Below are 16,920 nucleotides of genomic sequence, written 5' to 3'. Positions count from 1 at the left end.
GGCTCACTGTGTCCATAAAGCCTGTGTTATAGAGATCATTTCTCTTCTGTGCAGGGCATTGCTGGTTCCTCATTAGGCTGAGGGAATCTATGTCCAAAATACTCTGGAAGAGGTTTTCACCTTTCTCTCACACATACTAAAAATACTTTGCTGTTTCTGTGTTAAAGCTGGAGAGAATGGACAGGGCTAACAGGATGCACCAGTTTCTACAAATGGGTTATTCCCTGCCTGCCCCTGACACTGGCTGTGTTGTAAAGGAGTAGAGACTAAAGGGTAGCCACCCAGAAAGGGGATTGGTTACATAAATTCTAGTGTAACCATGCAATGTAATACAGCACAGTCATTCCAAAGATGCAGCAGCATATGTTCCAAAGTAAGCCACAGAAATTGGTTAAATCTTGTTGACTCTGCAGGGGGACTGGACAATTTGAAAATTGGAGAGATGGGAGACTTTTGAGGTAAATCCATGGTGCCATCTGATTTTATTTTTAACCAGGTATATATGTTATGTATTCCGAGAGAGAGGGAGTGGAGAAAAAAAGCGAGGAGGGGAGAGAGAGAGAGACAGAGAGAATGAATGAATGAATCATGGATAGATATCAAGACCAAAAGTTTTAAGGAACAGCAGGTCGCATATTCTCCGGCTGCATCTTTTGTTATTAAAGTCATCGTTCGCTTTTCCACTTCCTCGACCTGGGCGGGAGTCTCTTCCTCAGTTAGGTAGTGGAGGCACACATCAGACTGTCACGCACGCCCTCTCTGCAGAACCTCACGCATGTGCAGGAGCCTCCCGCGCACGCTTTTAGAACTGGAGGTGGTTGCGGAGGAGGGTGGTGGTGGAGGCGGGAGATACGCGCAGGCTCTGCAGACCAAGCAAGTAGAGCTCGCGTCTTCTGCTGCCTCGGGGCTGCACCACCTGCCCTCTCCCTTCGCATCCCTCTGCCCGTCTTACTGCCCTCCCCCGCCCTCGACCCTGCGCACCCAGGCGCCTGGACTGGCGTACATTTCCGCCTACTTGCGCCGCCGCCCGGGGGGCTGCTTCGTGACGTCAGGCCGAGCGAGGGGGTGCCGCCTCCTGGCTGCCCGCTCCTCCCGGCCCCGCGGCCCCCGCCTGCCCTTTAAAAGAGCGGAGCCTGCGCCTCCCGCGCCGCACCGCGGGGACAAGGACGCACGGCTGCTTTCCTGGAGTACCTCCTGCCCTAGGCCCCTGGCCTCCTGGATCCGGCCGCATCCTCTTTCCGCCCAGGTTGAGGCGAGCGGGACAATGCTGCGTGCGGTGCTTCTCAGCCTCCTGGGAGCCGCGGTGCTGGCCGGTGAGTGGGCGCGGCGGGCCGTTCAGCACCGCGGACAGCGCCATCCCCGGTTCTCCTCGCAGCTCCCGGGGCATCTGGGCGCGGGTTCTGGGAGAGTGGCAGGTGCACTGGCAGATTTCCCGCCCTTGCTAGAGGGTCTCCGCTTCTTGTTCCTGGGGGTTTCCTTTCAACTGCCTCCCATCCCCACCGATTGACTCGGTCAGCCTGGAAAGTCTGCCTTTTCCTATCTGAGTTTTCCTGTAGATAGGAGGAAAGCGTGCCGCACCGCCAAGGAAACCCACATTGTGTGCTCACTTTAGGATGTCAGCTCTCTCTCCCCGTCTAGGGACACTGAAGCCTCATTCTGTATCTATTTGACTCTTTAAAGCCAGGTGACCACAGAGAGGCAAGAATACATGTAGTATGGTATCAACTGGCCTCTGCATATTGTCCTTTATTATTTTTACTACCTCTGTGATATAAACTTGAGGAAGTAGAATTGAGTCCTATTTGCATATAGCATATGCCTTTTGAGAATCGTTTGTATATAATATATATGTACGTGTATGTGTACACAGGTTTGCTCTGTTTCTGTATTTTGTATTTCCATCTGCAGAAAGAGGTAATGTCACACTCCAACTATTTTAAAGTTATGAATGGAAACTGCAATAGACATTTTTACTGTTATACTCCATAAAGATAATTAGGGTATAAAATAACTACAAAAGGATCTTTGGAGTAGTAAAATCAAAATGATTCAGTCCATTCAGGAGTATGAAATTTTAAACCAAAGATTTTTGATAGTTTCTCTTGCTGTGTGAAAGACTGGGATTACTGTTTGAGACTACTCTAAATCTCAAAGAAACAATATCTTCAGGTGTGTGTGTGTGTGTGTGTAAAACAATATTCTGTGTCTTGAGAGTGCTGAGATGTATGTATACCACCATGAATTGAAGTAGAGGTTTTCTGTGGTTTCTTGAATGACCTATAGCAAATTGTATCTGAAGTTGAGATTCCTAACTAGAGATAAAATATTGCCATCTATTATCATGAAGCTTTCATTAACAAAAATTACTGAATCCAAAATTTAGAGATGGATTGAAAGCCAATGGCAATTTATTTTACTGCAAACTACATATATTCAAAGTTTTCTAAGATTTTATTTTTATAATTTGCTAATAATTTTCTCAATTTAATTAAAATTAATAATTTAGAATTCTTTCTAGTCAAAGCATTTTCAGAAAGGAATTGTTTAAAAGGTTGAAGCTGTGCTGCCTATTTTTGCTGTAGACCTCAAAAACTGACATTTGTGGGATTAATTTAACTGTGATGATAAAATACCTACAGCTCTCTTATGTAAGAGAATGTCTTAACAGCAACAGAATGGGTACATGATATTCTTTTAAAACATTTTTTGAGCTGTAATTTACACACCATAAAATCCACACTTTTAAAGTGTGTAATTCAGTGGTTTTTAGTATATTCACACATTGTGTAACCAGCAACGCTATCAAATTTCAGAATATTTCTATCACCTCAGAAAGACACCCTGTACCTATTAGTAGTTATCTTTCCATTCTCCCCTGTCCCCAGCCTCTGGCAATGAGATATGAGTACCCTCAAGTAGAATTTGTTATTCAGCAAAATCACAGGGTTAAGAGAAACCTCAGGAAACCATTTAGTTCATCTTCCACCATTAAAAGCTTCAAGAGGGAGATCCACAACCTTCTGTGGTAGCTGCTGCATACTCTAAAAGTTAATATGAATGAAGTAGCTACACGAGATCTACATTACATTAGGTAAGATGGCTTCTGCCATTCAGATTTTGTCTGGCCTGCATGTTATAAGAAGAACTTTGGGTCTTCATAGCTTATTATTAGAAAAGTTTGTTTAATCTATTTTATAGCTATTATTTTTAGTCTGGGATCAAATCGTAATCATAACATACAGTATTAATACTTGAGAAATTATTCTCAGATTTATTATATTATTTCCACCACTTAATGACTTCACTTTTAACGTGAACATTGTTTCCTTTTGTGATCCTGAATCTTATTGTATAGAAAAGTAAGTTAAATTGCTTTATGGCAGTCAACATGTCTTTGGCTATTACATTGCTGTCACAGATTCTACTGCAAGAAATACAGAAGCATTTAGATGTCTCATACTTTCACAGGCAGACCCTTGAATAGTATCAGATAAATAGGATTTTTCTGTAATTACAGATAAAAGCTGCAAGTTTTTAAAAGTATAAAAATTTCTCTTCCATGAATATGAGAATTTTTAATACTGACACTTTAGCAATGCCAGCAGGTAATAAAAGCATGTATTTTACATTTGTGGGGAGGAAAAAAGAGAAAAGTATTCACACAAAACTCAATTACCAAAGAAGGTTTAGTAAAGCTTCTAATTTCTTAGGGGAATAATTCTCTCATGGTTATGTTTTCCAGAGGATGTTTTTAAAAAGCAGGTTTCAAGTGGAAAGAGAAAGCACCAAAGTAGGTGTGTTCTTGAGAAAGACTATTTTAGGCATAAAAGAATGGCCTAGCATATGGACCCTGTGTCCTAAAGGTAGGCCCTCTGGATCCTGTCTGAATTGCTTTTAGGAAAAACTTGGAGTCTTTGTGGATTGCCAGCCACTCCTCAAGCATTTTATAATTATTCTAATAGGCTGGATAACTTTGAGCCTCTTGAAAGAATTGGAATATATTCCAGGTCATGCTTTGAAAAAGATATCTTAGTAAAGTGAATAAATCAAATAGCTGTTCTATTTCTGAGTTGCTCCTTGATATGTAATTAATTTGAGGGGCCAGTTAGGGAGGCTTGGAAAGCAAAGCATTTTGGGCAGAAAGGTCAGGTTGCAGGTCATAAGCAATCTGCATTTGAGTAGCTTCCATGTCTGATGTCTGGAGGTTTTGTTCTTGGCCCCACTAGTTCTTCTTTTGCTTCAGGAACCTAGAATAATTTTCTGTACGGGGTGTCTTCCACCATTACAGACTTGCTACTTCAGGAGGTGCCAGGAGAACTGTATGGATGGACCTATATGTTAATGCATGAGTTCCTCTAGTAGAAAAGGTTTAGACATAAGAAAGGATGAGTGAAAGATAAAATAATCAAAGCAGTGTTGAGAGAGAGAGAAAAAAAATGGCACTGAAAATTTTAAAATACCAGAAATATTTCCTAAGAATACAAAGGCACTTCATATGCTTTTTTTTTTTTAAGATTTATTTATTTGAAAGACAGTCACAGAGAAAGGTGGAGACAGAGAGAGAGCGAGCTCTTCCATCTGCTGGTTCACTCCCCACATGGCTGCAACAGCCAGAACTGAGCCAATCTGAAGCTAGGAGCCAGGAGCTTCTTCCAGTTCTCCCACATGGGTGCAGGGACCCAAGGACTTGGACCATCCTCTGCTGCTTTCCCAGGTGCATTAAGGGAGAGCTGGATTGGAAAGGAGCAGCTGGGACTTGAACCGACACCCATATGGGATGCCTGTGTTGTAGGCCAGGGCTTTAACCCTCTGCACCACAGCACCAGCCACATTAATGCTGTTTTAAGATAGGTAGAATCTCATAACATTTGGCTTAAATAAATTAAAAATTTTCTTTTTACAGTGTTCTCATAAATCAGTTGCTCAACACTGATGTGCATATGATATTATGGACTTGATGCTGTCCTAGGAGAATTAGGAAACTTCTAGGTTCTTTAATGGTTGCAGTCCATTTAGGGGAGGGTAAGCACATTGATGTAGCTGCATCTGTAACCTTTTCAGGCAAAGGTGTTGGGGTGAAAAACGAGGTAATTATTTCACAATAACCATGTTTCAGTGAAGGAAATGAGTTTAGGAGAGGATATGTTGTTGGGAATGGAAATAGGCAAAGGGGACCACAGACCTTTACCTGTTTGTTGTAGACAGAAGGGAAAGGAGGGGGACTGGCACTGTGGCACAGTTGGTTAAGCCATTGCCTGCAGGACAGCATTCCATATGGGTGTTTGTTTGAGTCAGCTGCTCCATTTCCAATCCAGCTCCCTGCTAATGTGCCTGGAAAAGCAGGGGAGGATGGCCCAAGTGTTTGGGCCCCTGCCTCCCATGTGGGAGACTCAGAAGCTCCTGATTTCTGGCTTTGGCCTGACCCAGCTCTGAGCATTGTGGCCAGCTGGGGGAGTGGACCAGCAGATGGAAGGTCTCTCCCTGTATCTCTCTCTGCCTCTGCCTCTCCTTCTCTGTAACTCTGCCTCTTAGATAAATAAATATTCTAAAAACCAAAACCAAAAAAAAAGGAACAGAAAGGTGGAGGGTGCCTTCGTTCTATCTAGACTTGGTTTGTTTTAAACTTGTATTAAAGTACAACATACAGGGAACTATATGTAGCCTAATGAATATTTCAGAAAATTGAGCATACCTGTGTAACCAGCAACCAGCTCAAGAAATTCTCTGTGTTTTGGACTTGATTTACATTGGATGCTAGATAGCGTTTAGAAATTATGTTTCAGACATGGCTACGGGAAAACAATTTTGTTTGATTACATGTGGGTAAGTGTGGTTGCTGTTTGGCTTGGGTAAGTGTGGTTGCTGTAGAAGGCATTCCCAACTCTCTGCTACCTGGTCAGCTCTAATTCTGCCCCATCTCCAAGTAATGTGGAGGGATTTTGTGAGTCTGGGTTCACACAGCTTCCAAAAATCAACTTAAGTCATTTGTCATTCTTTTTCTCCTTCAAAGCTGTCAGTGCTGTGCCAGTGGATAACAGAAACCACAATGAAGAGATGGTAAGTTGAACTGTCAGCCTGGAATCTGTTAGATTCTCCCGCTCCCCATCATACCAAATCAAACACACACGCACACAGACACCCACATAGCTGGACACAGTCAGGTTTTCCTCACTGAGAATATGTCTCCTGAGCAGTGCTTTTCCATTCTTCCTGGAAAGTTTAGTGGCCCTGAGGACAGCTGTGTCAACACAGCATCGTCTTTCATTGTCCTTGTTCAGAAATGGGTGTTTATTCCCCTTCCCAATTCAGTGCCTTCTTGTATCATTCTGTGTAGAGGCTGAGAGGCTGATGGTCCTCCGAATCTGGCTCCTCGCCCACAGATCCCGCATCAGTACAGGCCACACAGGCTGGCCTCCCTTCCTTGACTTGAGCAGTCAGTCCATCAGCCCAGGGGCATCAGTTTTTCCAACTGCTTTTGGGTCTTCTCCAGGTTACTCGCTGCATCATCGAGGTCCTCTCAAGTGCTCTGTCAAGGTCCAGTGCTCCACCCATCACCCCCGAGTGCCGACAGGTCCTGAAGAACAGTAAGTGCCCCGCCTGCAGGTGCTGCTTCGTCCCTGCAGTGACTTTTCTCTTGCGCCCTCCCTGTCACCTTCCATTTTACCTACACACGACCCGATTGGGGTGAGGGGGTGCCGAATGTGGCAGGAAGAGTGTTGACTGGCTACACTGGTGCCTGGAAAGATAAAAGTCCCAGTCCCTGCTCTGCCACTTAGAGTGGGACTCTGGGGAAGACCCCTCGCCTCTTGGGCTTACTTCTTTGTACTATTGAAGGAATGGATTCTGTCATAGTCTTGGAGATCTGTAACAGCTTGGTTCCATATTTTAGAACGGGCCTTCATTTCGATGGAAGGCAATGTGGGGAGTGCTTATACGTGATTCAGTGAGGAGGGGGTCCCGGGAGTGGGGAAGATAAAAGGATAGAGGGAGAGTGAAAAACTACTCTTCTCATTGCCTTCTCCTCTTCTGACAACTGGAAGTTAGAAGCTTAGAAGTGTGGCTTGAAAATTTCCAGCCTGCTTACACAATAGATTAGTTATGACATTTCAATGCAGAGCTTATTAGAATGGAAAGTACTGCCAAGTGGGACCAGGAGCTCAAGGCCCAAGGACTGGAAGGCTTTAGGATAGAAACAGAGTATCCCAATGAGTCAGACTAAAGGCCTTTGGGAAGTCTTCTTTATATTAAATAGCTTCTGTGGAAAACAACATCTGAACAGTGAGATAAGCAGTATCCACTGGGAATTGACATTATGAGACCAACCAATTTTATAAAGCCATGCAGTCTCTTCTATGCATGAAGTCAAACTGATCTAAATAAATCCAGGAAACAGTGCTCTTTTTTTTTTCTCAAGATTTATTTATTTATTTGAAAGTCAGAGTTACAGAGACAGGAGAGGCAGAGATAGAGAGGTCTTCCATCCACTGGTTTACTCCCCAAGTGGCCACAATGACCGGAGCTGTGCCAGATCCAAAGCCAGGAGCCAGGAGACTCCTCGTGGTCTTCCCACACGGGTGCAGGGGCCCAAAGACCTGGGCCATCTTCCACTGCTTTCCCAGGCCATAGCAGAAAGCCAGATTAGAAGTGGAGCAGCCGGGACACAAACTGGCTTCCATATGGGATGCTGGCACTGCAGGCAGTGGCTTTACCCACTACACCACAGCACCGGCCCCAACAGTGCTCTTTTTAACATCTTCCTCTGCTTTTAAATTTTCAGTCAAGCTTGGAACAGCTTGACTGTTTTTTTTTTTCCTCCTTTTGCCCCTTAAAATCTCTCATTGCAAATCTCTGTTATTGTTGCTGCACATGAGCCCTCATGCATAACATGAGACAACATGTTATGACATGTGACAACAAGTAATGTTAGAATTTGGCCAGAAGAGTAATCCAGGGTAACTTAAATCACCTTTGGGGATTTCAAGGTAAGGTGTTGAGCCTCAACCTTTGGGAATCAACTTTCAGAGGATGGAAGTTTTCCTACAACCTGGCCCATACACCTCTTTCTGAATTTTTCTTTCTGGCCACTACAAGGAGTGACAACAGAGCAGGTCTCCAAACAGAGGGCAAATGCTGCTCTTCTGTGCAACCCCCTCTTGAAATTTGCCTTTTTCTTTTTGTTTACCCGATGGATGCGAAAGTGAGAGGACATTTTAGGTCACCAAAAGAACCAGGATTGCTTAGGAAAGGGTATCTCATATGGGCTTTTAGGCTCCTGGGGTCTTTTGATGTCTCTTGAGAGAGTCTTAGGAAACCAGTAAAAATAAAATGGCCCATGTTATAAGGATCCTGGAGGCACTGTACCCCGAGAGACATCAGACCCTGAGATGGGGAGGGTGTGAGAGCTCCTCTGAGGTTGCAGCCTTGAACCCCAGCCAGAGCTACACAGATGATAACACAAAGGAGTGCGGCAGAACAGGAAATGACTCACAAGCTGGAAGACATGAATCCCTTCCTTGGTGGGGCGCAGACATTTCTCAACTCTTATCCTATAGTGGAGAAATGCAACCCTCTCACCAGATCTTGAGATTTTTTTCAAAACATTTAAATGTTTATTTTTTTAAGCATCGCTTCTGGTATTTGGAATTTGAATTTCCTGAAAACGCTGTTTAGAACTCACAGTGTGCAACGTCTGTCTTACTCCAGTTTTCTCTATCTTGGTAATCTGTCCTCTTGATCAGAAGACTCTGGAGCTGGTAGCTACCTGGGGGAGGGGGTGGCAAATTCCTTCACACAGCCTTCATCCCACTTCAAGCTCATATCCACTCCCCCTCTCTCCTGCATGTCTTTTTTAAAAAGTATTTTTCAATTTAATTTATTTGAAATGCTGAGAAAGATACAGACACAGAGAGATCTTCCATCTGCTGGTTCATCTCCCAAATACCCACGACAGCCATGGCTAGGCCAAGCCACAGCCAGGAGCCTAGAACTCCATCTTGGTCTCCCACAACGGTGGCAGGAACCCAAGTACTTGAGTCCTCATTGCTGCATCCCAGGATGCACATTCATGGAAACCTGGGATTGGAAGCACAGCTGAGACTTGGGCTCAGGCACTCCAATAGAGAATGTGGGCATCCCAAGAGGCGTCTTAACTGCTGTGCTAAATGCCCCCTCCTCCTGCGTGTCTTGAGTTAGGATGCACTCACTGAGCAAATGAGCATTTGGAGAGTAAGGCAGAATCATTGTCTTATGGCTGGAAGGGGCCTCATGGAATATACACCATCCAGTTTCTTCACAAGAACAAAAATTCTCTGTGGTTGGGGTTGCTTTGGTGGTCCTTGTAGCACAACAGTTAGGGATGACAGGTGCACTTCCCCCCATGGGCTTCCCACCTTGATTTTATAGATTGACAGTGACTGTGTGCTGCTAATCATAGCCCATTGCCAATCTCACCTGCAGGGGCTGATAGCTAAATTTAGAAAGAAGTGCTAAGCCTTAGGCACAAGCTGCTATAGACAGAACACACTTTGCTGGGAAAAAATAAAAACACTCTGTTCCTGGCACTTAGACCCCACATACCCACCTGGCCCTGTGCGTCTGGAGGCTGGGATCCTGTCTGATCAGCTCCATTTCAGCTGACTCTCAGATGACATCAGTGTCTGCCCAGGAGAGAGAGAGCTCAGACTGCTATAACATACCTCCAGTGTACTATCATTTTAACATATGATTGACAGAAGAAACCATTGAGAGATTTTTTAAAGGCAAATCAGGTCTTTTTTTTTTAAGATTTATTTTTTATTTATTTGAAAGGCAGAGTTACAGAGAGGAAGAGGCAGAGAGAGATATCTTCCATCCACTGGTTCACTCCCCAAGTGGCTTCAACGGCTGGAGCTGGGCTGATCCAAAGCCAGGAGCCAGGAGCCTCTTCCTCGTCTCCCATGATGGTGAAGGGCCCAAGGATTTGGGCCATCTTCCACTGTGTTTCCAGGCCACAGCAGAGAGCCCGATCAGTGGAGCAGATGGGACTTGAACTGGCACCCACATCGGATACTGGTGCTGCAAGCCAGGGCTTTAACCTGCTGTGCTACAGTGCCAGCCCCACCATTGAGAGATTTTACACTTTTTTTTTTCCTATGAAGTCTTAGAGATCTTGGACAGCATGATTCCCCATCTGGACCAAGCACCTTTGTGGCTCCTGCAATGGATGGTGCAGATTTAGACCCAAGGCAGGTAGTGGCCTTGGCCTTAGGCATTCTGGCTGAACTCTGTGACATGGGTTGAAATCCAGCCCTTGGGGCCGGTGCTGTGGCGGAGTAGGTTAATCCTCCGCCTGCGGCGCCGGCATCCCATATGGGCACTGGTTCTAGTCTCGGTTGCTCCACTTCCAGTCTAGCTCTCTGCCGTGGCCTGGGAGAGCAGTGGAGGATGGCCCAAGTCCTTGGGCCCCTGCACCCATGTGGGAGACCAGGAAGAGGCACCTGGCTCCTGGGTTCGGATCGGCGCAGTTCCGGCCGTTACGGCCATTTGGAGAGTGAACCAACGGAAGACCTCTCTCTCTCTCTCTCTCCCCCTCTCTCCCTCTCTCCCTCTCTCCCTCTCACTGTCTGTAGCTCTACCTCTCAAATAAAATAAATTTTAAAAAAAGCAAGCAAGCAAGAAAGAAACCCAAGCCCTTCTATCTAGTGACTGAGACAGTGTTGGCTGTATATCCTTTCATGAGTGAAGGGGGAATCAGCGAAGGAGCTGCTGGAATTTGGAAAAGATGGAAAGAGAATAGCCTTCCATTAAAATATCAGTTTTACCATCTGCTGCTGATTCATGAAACAAAGACACCTCAACCAAGGACGTTTATCCTCAGTGTCTGAGAACACATTTGGCCAAGGGACCTGGGTGAAGGAAGAAGTGGTCCTTCCCGCTGCTGAACACCCTTCCTCTCACCAATGCCTGAGTTATGTCATCACTTCCTGTGGGGTTAAGTCTACACAGCTGATTGAATAATATACTCCAGATACACTAATAATTAAAAAATTTTAAATTCTCCTTTGAATTTTGATTATTTCTCATATTGGCTATTTAACTTTGCTTATCTAGATTTTGGTTAGAGTCATTGATACCATGGTAACTATTTAAACCCTTCATAGAGTAAATATGAAAGAACGGTCCCTAATTATATTTCTCTGAGTCTCAATGTCTATGGAAAGAGAAGTTGCTTCTGGTTCTAAATTCTGATGTTTCATAATCCTATATTTGGCTTTCAATTTGGTCATGGATACTACAGATGAGATGCTGGTCAGATAGTATGGAAACATAAAAATATAGAGTGTATTATTAGATTGAAAAACAGCCTGAGGCCAGTGTTGTGGTGTAGCAGGTTAAGCTGCCACCTGCAATGCCAACATCCCATTATGGGTGCCAGTTGCTCCACTTCCGATCCAGGTCCCTGCTAATGCGCCTGGGAAAGCAGCAGAGGATGACCCAAGTACTTGGGCCCCTGCACTCATGTGGGAAACCTGGAAAAACTCCTGGTTTTGGCCTGGCCCAGCCCAGGGCCATCTGGGGAGTGAGCCAGTGGAAGAAAGATCTCTCTCTCTCTCTCTCTCTGTCTCTCCCTCTCCCTGTGACTCTGTGTTTTAAATGAAATAAAATAAGTCTTTTAAAGAAAAAACAGCCGAGGGATTTTTATAGCATTTGCTTTTAAAAGGAATCTGAGAATATTCTTTATTAATTGAAAAAAAATATCCAAGAAACTTTCAGTGTCCTCAGGATTTGTAGTGATTACTGAGGCTAGTGCTTATTGAGTTACAAACAATTTTGAAGTTATACTTACTCTTATATTCTCATTATAGGTGGGAAAGAGGCCAAAGATGAAGAGAAAAGTGACAATGAAAACACCAAGTTCGAAGTCAGATTGTTAAGAGACCCAGTTGATGTCTCGGAAGCCCACAGGCCCTTGAGTAGAGAGGAAGCAGGAGCCCCAGGGGAGGAGGACGCCCAAGGCCCAGCAAAGGCGGACACAGAGAAATGGACAGAGGGAGGCGGGCACAGCAGAGAGAGCACAGCCGAGCCTCGGGGCAGCCCCCACCCCTCCGACAGTCACCTCTCCAGAGAAGCCAAGATGAGCGAGGAAGAAGAGGGAGAGGACGATGAGAAGGATGGGCGTGGGGAAGATGCCAGTGAAGGGAAACACTCAGAAGAACCAGGAGAGACACAAAACGTCTTTCTCAACAAAAGAAACCAGGCATTGGCTAAGAAAAAAGAGGCATTGGTGGCCAGGTGGGACACACACTCTGCCGGACCCTCTGAGGAGAAGACACACAGCAGGGAGAATGGCAGCCAGGAGAGTGGAGAGGAGACAAGGAGCCAGGAGAAACACCCCCAAGAGCCAAAGAGCCAATCCCAGAGCCAGGAAGAGTCCGAGGAAAGTGAGGAAGACGCTACCTTGGAGGTGGACAAACGACGCACGAGGCCCAGACACCACCACGGGAGGAGCAGGCCTGACAGGTCTCAGGATGGGAATCTGCCCTCCAGGGAGGGAGAACAAGCCCCTGAGAGATCTGAGGAGGCTCACGTGGGCATGGCCGGTGTGGGGGAAAAGAGGGACCACCACTCAGCTCACTTCAGGGCTTCAGAGGAAGAGCCAGACTCCGGGGAAGAAGCGAGGAGTTATCCAGGTGTCCCGGCTCCTGACGCTGTGGAGGGGGGACAGCACAGGGGCAGAGGGAGTGAGGAGTACAGGGCCCCAAGGCCTCAGAGTGTGGCGAGCCGGGAGGAGGACAAGAGAGGCCAGCCCAGCTTGGAGCACAGATACAGTGAGGAAGGTGAGGAAGCGAGGGGCGGTGAGCAGGGAAAGGGGCCACGTCACAGAAGCAAGGGAGGCGAGCTGGCTGCCTATTCTCCTAAGGCCCGGGAAGAGGAAGGGTTCTTGGGGGAAGGGCACCACCGTGTTCAGGAGAGCCAGATGGATGAGGCAAGGAGACCATCACAAGGGGACTGGAAAGAACAGGACAGAGATTACCCCAACTACGGAGAGGAAGGAGCCCGTGGGAAGTGGCAGCAGCCAGAGGACCTGCAAGACCCTAAAGTAAACAGGGAGGAAGTGATGCTTCGAGACAAATACGGCCCCTACCCCAGCACGCAAAAGAAGAAGAGGTTAGGGGGGCTGTTCAACCCCTACTTCGACCCTCTCCAGTGGAAGAACAGCCGCTTTGAGAAAAAAGACAGCATGGATGACAACTTTCTTGAAGGTGAAGAGGAAAATGGGGTGACCTTGAACGAGAAGAATTTCTTCCCAGAATACAGCTATGACTGGTGGGAGAGGAAGCCCTTCTCTGAGGACGTGAACTGGGGCTATAAGAGAAGCTTTGCGAGGGCCCCCAGACTGGATCTGAAGAGGCAGCATGACAGGGTGGCCCAGCTGGACCAGCTCCTTCACTACAGGAAGAAGTCGGCGGAGTTTCCCGACTTCTATGATTCCGAGGAGCAGATGAGCCCACGCCACGAGGTGGCAAGTGAAAGGGACGGGGATGAGCAGAGGGCTCTGACGGAGGAGGAGGTACAGTATGGGGTTTCTGCTTAAAATTAACTTGTGGGGGTCAACGTTAGCATGCTGTGTCCCAGACTTCCTGATGCCAGTGCAGGATAAACTGGTGGGATTTAATCACTGTGAGAACACAGCCCTAGCAGCAGTGCTGCCGAGGTGACCTCCAGGGCTGACTTCCACCAACCATCTAGCCATGGTCCACATCCCCGTCCACCTGCCTCTATTGTGGTACGTCTCAACCTTGGCTACACATTGGAATTATCTAGGGAGCCTGAAAAAGTTCTGTGCCTGGGACCCACCCCCATAGATTCCATCTAGTTGGTACTAGACACTGCCTGACATCAGGTTTTTTAAGGCTCATCAGTAGCTCCCAGTGTAGGGATTACAGGTGATGAAGAAATTAGCTGCTTTGACCTATCTTTATTGGCTTATGCCTTACCACAGTCAGAAATTTGTATCTGGGGGAAGTAACATTTGAGTTCTACCTCTCTAAACAATCCACACCCTGCCCCCCAGGACTGATTATATAGCTTGATGCTTCTCAAGCTTGAATGTGCCTAACAATCTCCCAGACCCTGGAGTTTCTGATTCAGCTGGTTCTGAGTGAGACCCAGGAATCTGCATTTTGACTTTTTTTTTTTTTTTTTTTTTTTTTTTAGTGCTAAATGATGCTGATGCTGCTGGTCAGGGGACCACACTCTGACAGCCATGGATGCCACTGACTCACATGGTCTTTTATATTTTTTTTTAAATTTACTTATTTACTTGAAAGTCAGAGTTACACAGAGAAGCAGAGGTAGAGAGGTCTTCTATTGGCTGGTTCATTCCCCAACTGGCCACAATGGCTTGAGCTGCACCGATCTAAAGCCAGGAGCCAGGAGCTTCTTCCGGGTCTCCCATGTGGGTGCAGGGGCCCAAGGACTTGGGCCATCTTCTTCTTTTTTTTTTTTTTTTTGTTTTGTTTTTTGACAGGCAGAGTGGACAGTGAGAGAGAGAGACAGAGAGAAAGGTCCTCCTTTACCGTTGGTTTGCCCTCCAATGGCTGCTGCAGCCAGCATACCGTGCTGATCTGAAGCCAGAAGCCAGGTGCCTCTCCTGGTCTCCCATGCGGGTGCAGGGCCCAAGGACTTGGGCCATCCTCCACTGCACTCCCGGGCCATAGCAGAGAGCTGGACCGGAAGAGGGGCAACCGGGACAGAATCCGGCGCCCCAACCGGGACTAGAACCCGTTGTGCTGGCGCCACAGGAGGAGGATTAGCCTGAGCCACAGCGCCGGCCTTGGGCCATCTTCTACTGCTTTCTCAGGCCATAGCAGAGAGCTGGATAGGAAGTGGAGCAGCCGTGACTAGAACCGACGCCCATATGGGATGCCAGCATTGCTGGTGGTGGCTTTACCCACTATGCCACAGCGCCGGCCCCTTCACATGGCCTTAAATGTACTTCAGCTTTTCCTTTCAATTCATACTCCCTCAAACCACAGCAATCTGGAAACTCACAATTCCACTTTTCTTTATTTTCCAGGAAAAAGAACTTGAAAATTTGGCTGCGATGGATTTGGAACTACAGAAAATAGCTGAAACATTCAGTCAAAGGGGCTGATGGTTGGAGCAGCGGGCGACTTCAAGACGCAGACCTCGTGTGATCTATTTTCCAGCACTTCACTGGAAGACACCACTTATTTACCCAAAGGCAGAAAGTAGAATTTACTAGTCATTAAGTGTTTGACACAATTGAAAATATCTTCAATGTTTGCCAGGATGCTACTGAAGATATGAATAGCATGACTTGTAGCATATTCTTTCTTGCAAAATAGACTATTAACCTGCTTGTGACAATGACTGTGTCTTTGACAAAAACGTCTATCTCACTTTGAACTAATAAAAGACTCACCTGAGACCAAAAGCTTCGTGGTTCTTCACTTCCTGTGGGGTAATGGGGAGGAGTACAATTCTCAAATCCATTCTTTAAATTCTGAAAAACAGGGGCCAGCATCGTGGTGCAGCGGGCTAAGTCACCACCTGCGACAATGGCATCCTGTAATAGAGCACCAGTTTGAGTCCCAGCTGCTCCACTTCTGATTCAGTGCACCTGGGAACATGGCAGAGAGTGGCTCAAGTACTTGGGTTCTGGCCACCTATGTGGAAGACCCAGATGGAGTTCCAGGCTTTTGGCTTCTGCCTGGCTCAGCCCTAACCATTGTGGCCTTTTGGGGAGTGAATCAGCAGATGGAAGATCTTCTCTTTCTGTCTCTCCTCTCTGTCACTCTTTCAAATAAAGCAAATCACACACACACACGCACACATATTTATAGCATTAAGATTTGTTGGCTTCTGGATACATTAACAAAGCGAACCTTTTGAAGTAGAAGAATGTGCAATGTGCAGGATAAAAAGAGAAAGAGCTCAGGAAAAGACATCTGCTCCCCTAGGATGAAGGAGATTAGATAGGCTTGAAGAACCTGTTTCAAAAACAGTAAGATGGTCGGGAGTATCATCATGTGCTTACAACTGAATATATGAAGCATGTGAAATATGTTCCCTTATATAAATGAATAAAGAAAAACAATCACAAGACATTACTTCCAACATCCTATCAGCTGGTGCTGGTGCTGTGGCGTAGTATGCTAAGCCTCTGCCTGTGATGCCGGCATCCCATACGGGCACTGGTTTGGGAAAGCAGTGGAAGATGACCCAAGTGCTTGGGCCCCTGCACCCAATTGGGAGACCACGAGGAAGCTCCTGGCTTCAGATCAGCTCAGCTCCGGCCGAGGCGGCCATTTGGGGAGTGAACCAGCGGATGGAAGACTTTTCTGTCTCTCCTCCTGTCCTTCTACCTCTCAAATAAATAATCTTTAAAAACAAAAATCATCCTATCAGCTGGTGATTTTTAAGAGTCCCATGTGATGGCCATTTTGGGGGCTAATATGAAAGCCTGGATAACAGGAAGCACCGTGGATTCGGAGTCAGAACATCTGGTCTGCCCAGACAGATCCCTGACCCCCTGAGGTCTGGCTGATTTGTACCCTGTAAGAAGACGGAGTTCTGTCGATGTTGCTAAGCCTTGTATCCCATGTAGTAGAAAATAATTTCCTAAAGAAAATTTGAGGGGCCCAAAATGAATTAGGGTTTCACTCACTTGGAGGAAAGCAAAATGGTTGAACGCCCCAAATGCCAGCCTGCACACACACATGCACGCACTGCACCGCTCAAGAGAAGCTGTTGGCAGACGGAGCACAGCACAGCACGGTGCCCACCAGCTTGGAGATGGTCCCTGAGACAGGAAATGTGCTTGACCTGTCGGAAGAAGAGCAGGGAGGCAGCACAGGGGCTCTTACAGGCAAGGGTGGAGAAGTGGTAGGGGCAACCATGCAGAGCATTTTATTT

General features: G+C 46.5%; 1 protein-coding gene across 1 annotated transcript; it reads left to right on the top strand.

Annotated features, from left to right (window-relative positions):
* Positions 1 to 775: 775 nt before the first annotated feature.
* On the top strand, positions 776 to 15,357 carry CHGB (chromogranin B). Its single transcript, XM_062202518.1, has 5 exons — positions 776 to 1,313; positions 6,011 to 6,057; positions 6,491 to 6,584; positions 11,844 to 13,549; positions 15,059 to 15,357. The coding sequence occupies exons 1-5, from the start codon at positions 776 to 778 to the stop codon at positions 15,134 to 15,136; spliced, it is 2,463 nt and encodes an 820-aa protein (XP_062058502.1). The 3' UTR covers positions 15,137 to 15,357.
* The last annotated feature ends 1,563 nt before the right edge of the window (positions 15,358 to 16,920 follow it).

Source organism: Lepus europaeus, chromosome 10, assembly GCF_033115175.1.
Source record: "Lepus europaeus isolate LE1 chromosome 10, mLepTim1.pri, whole genome shotgun sequence".
Taxonomy (NCBI): domain Eukaryota; kingdom Metazoa; phylum Chordata; class Mammalia; order Lagomorpha; family Leporidae; genus Lepus; species Lepus europaeus.
This window is presented reverse-complemented; position numbering and strand designations above follow the sequence as displayed.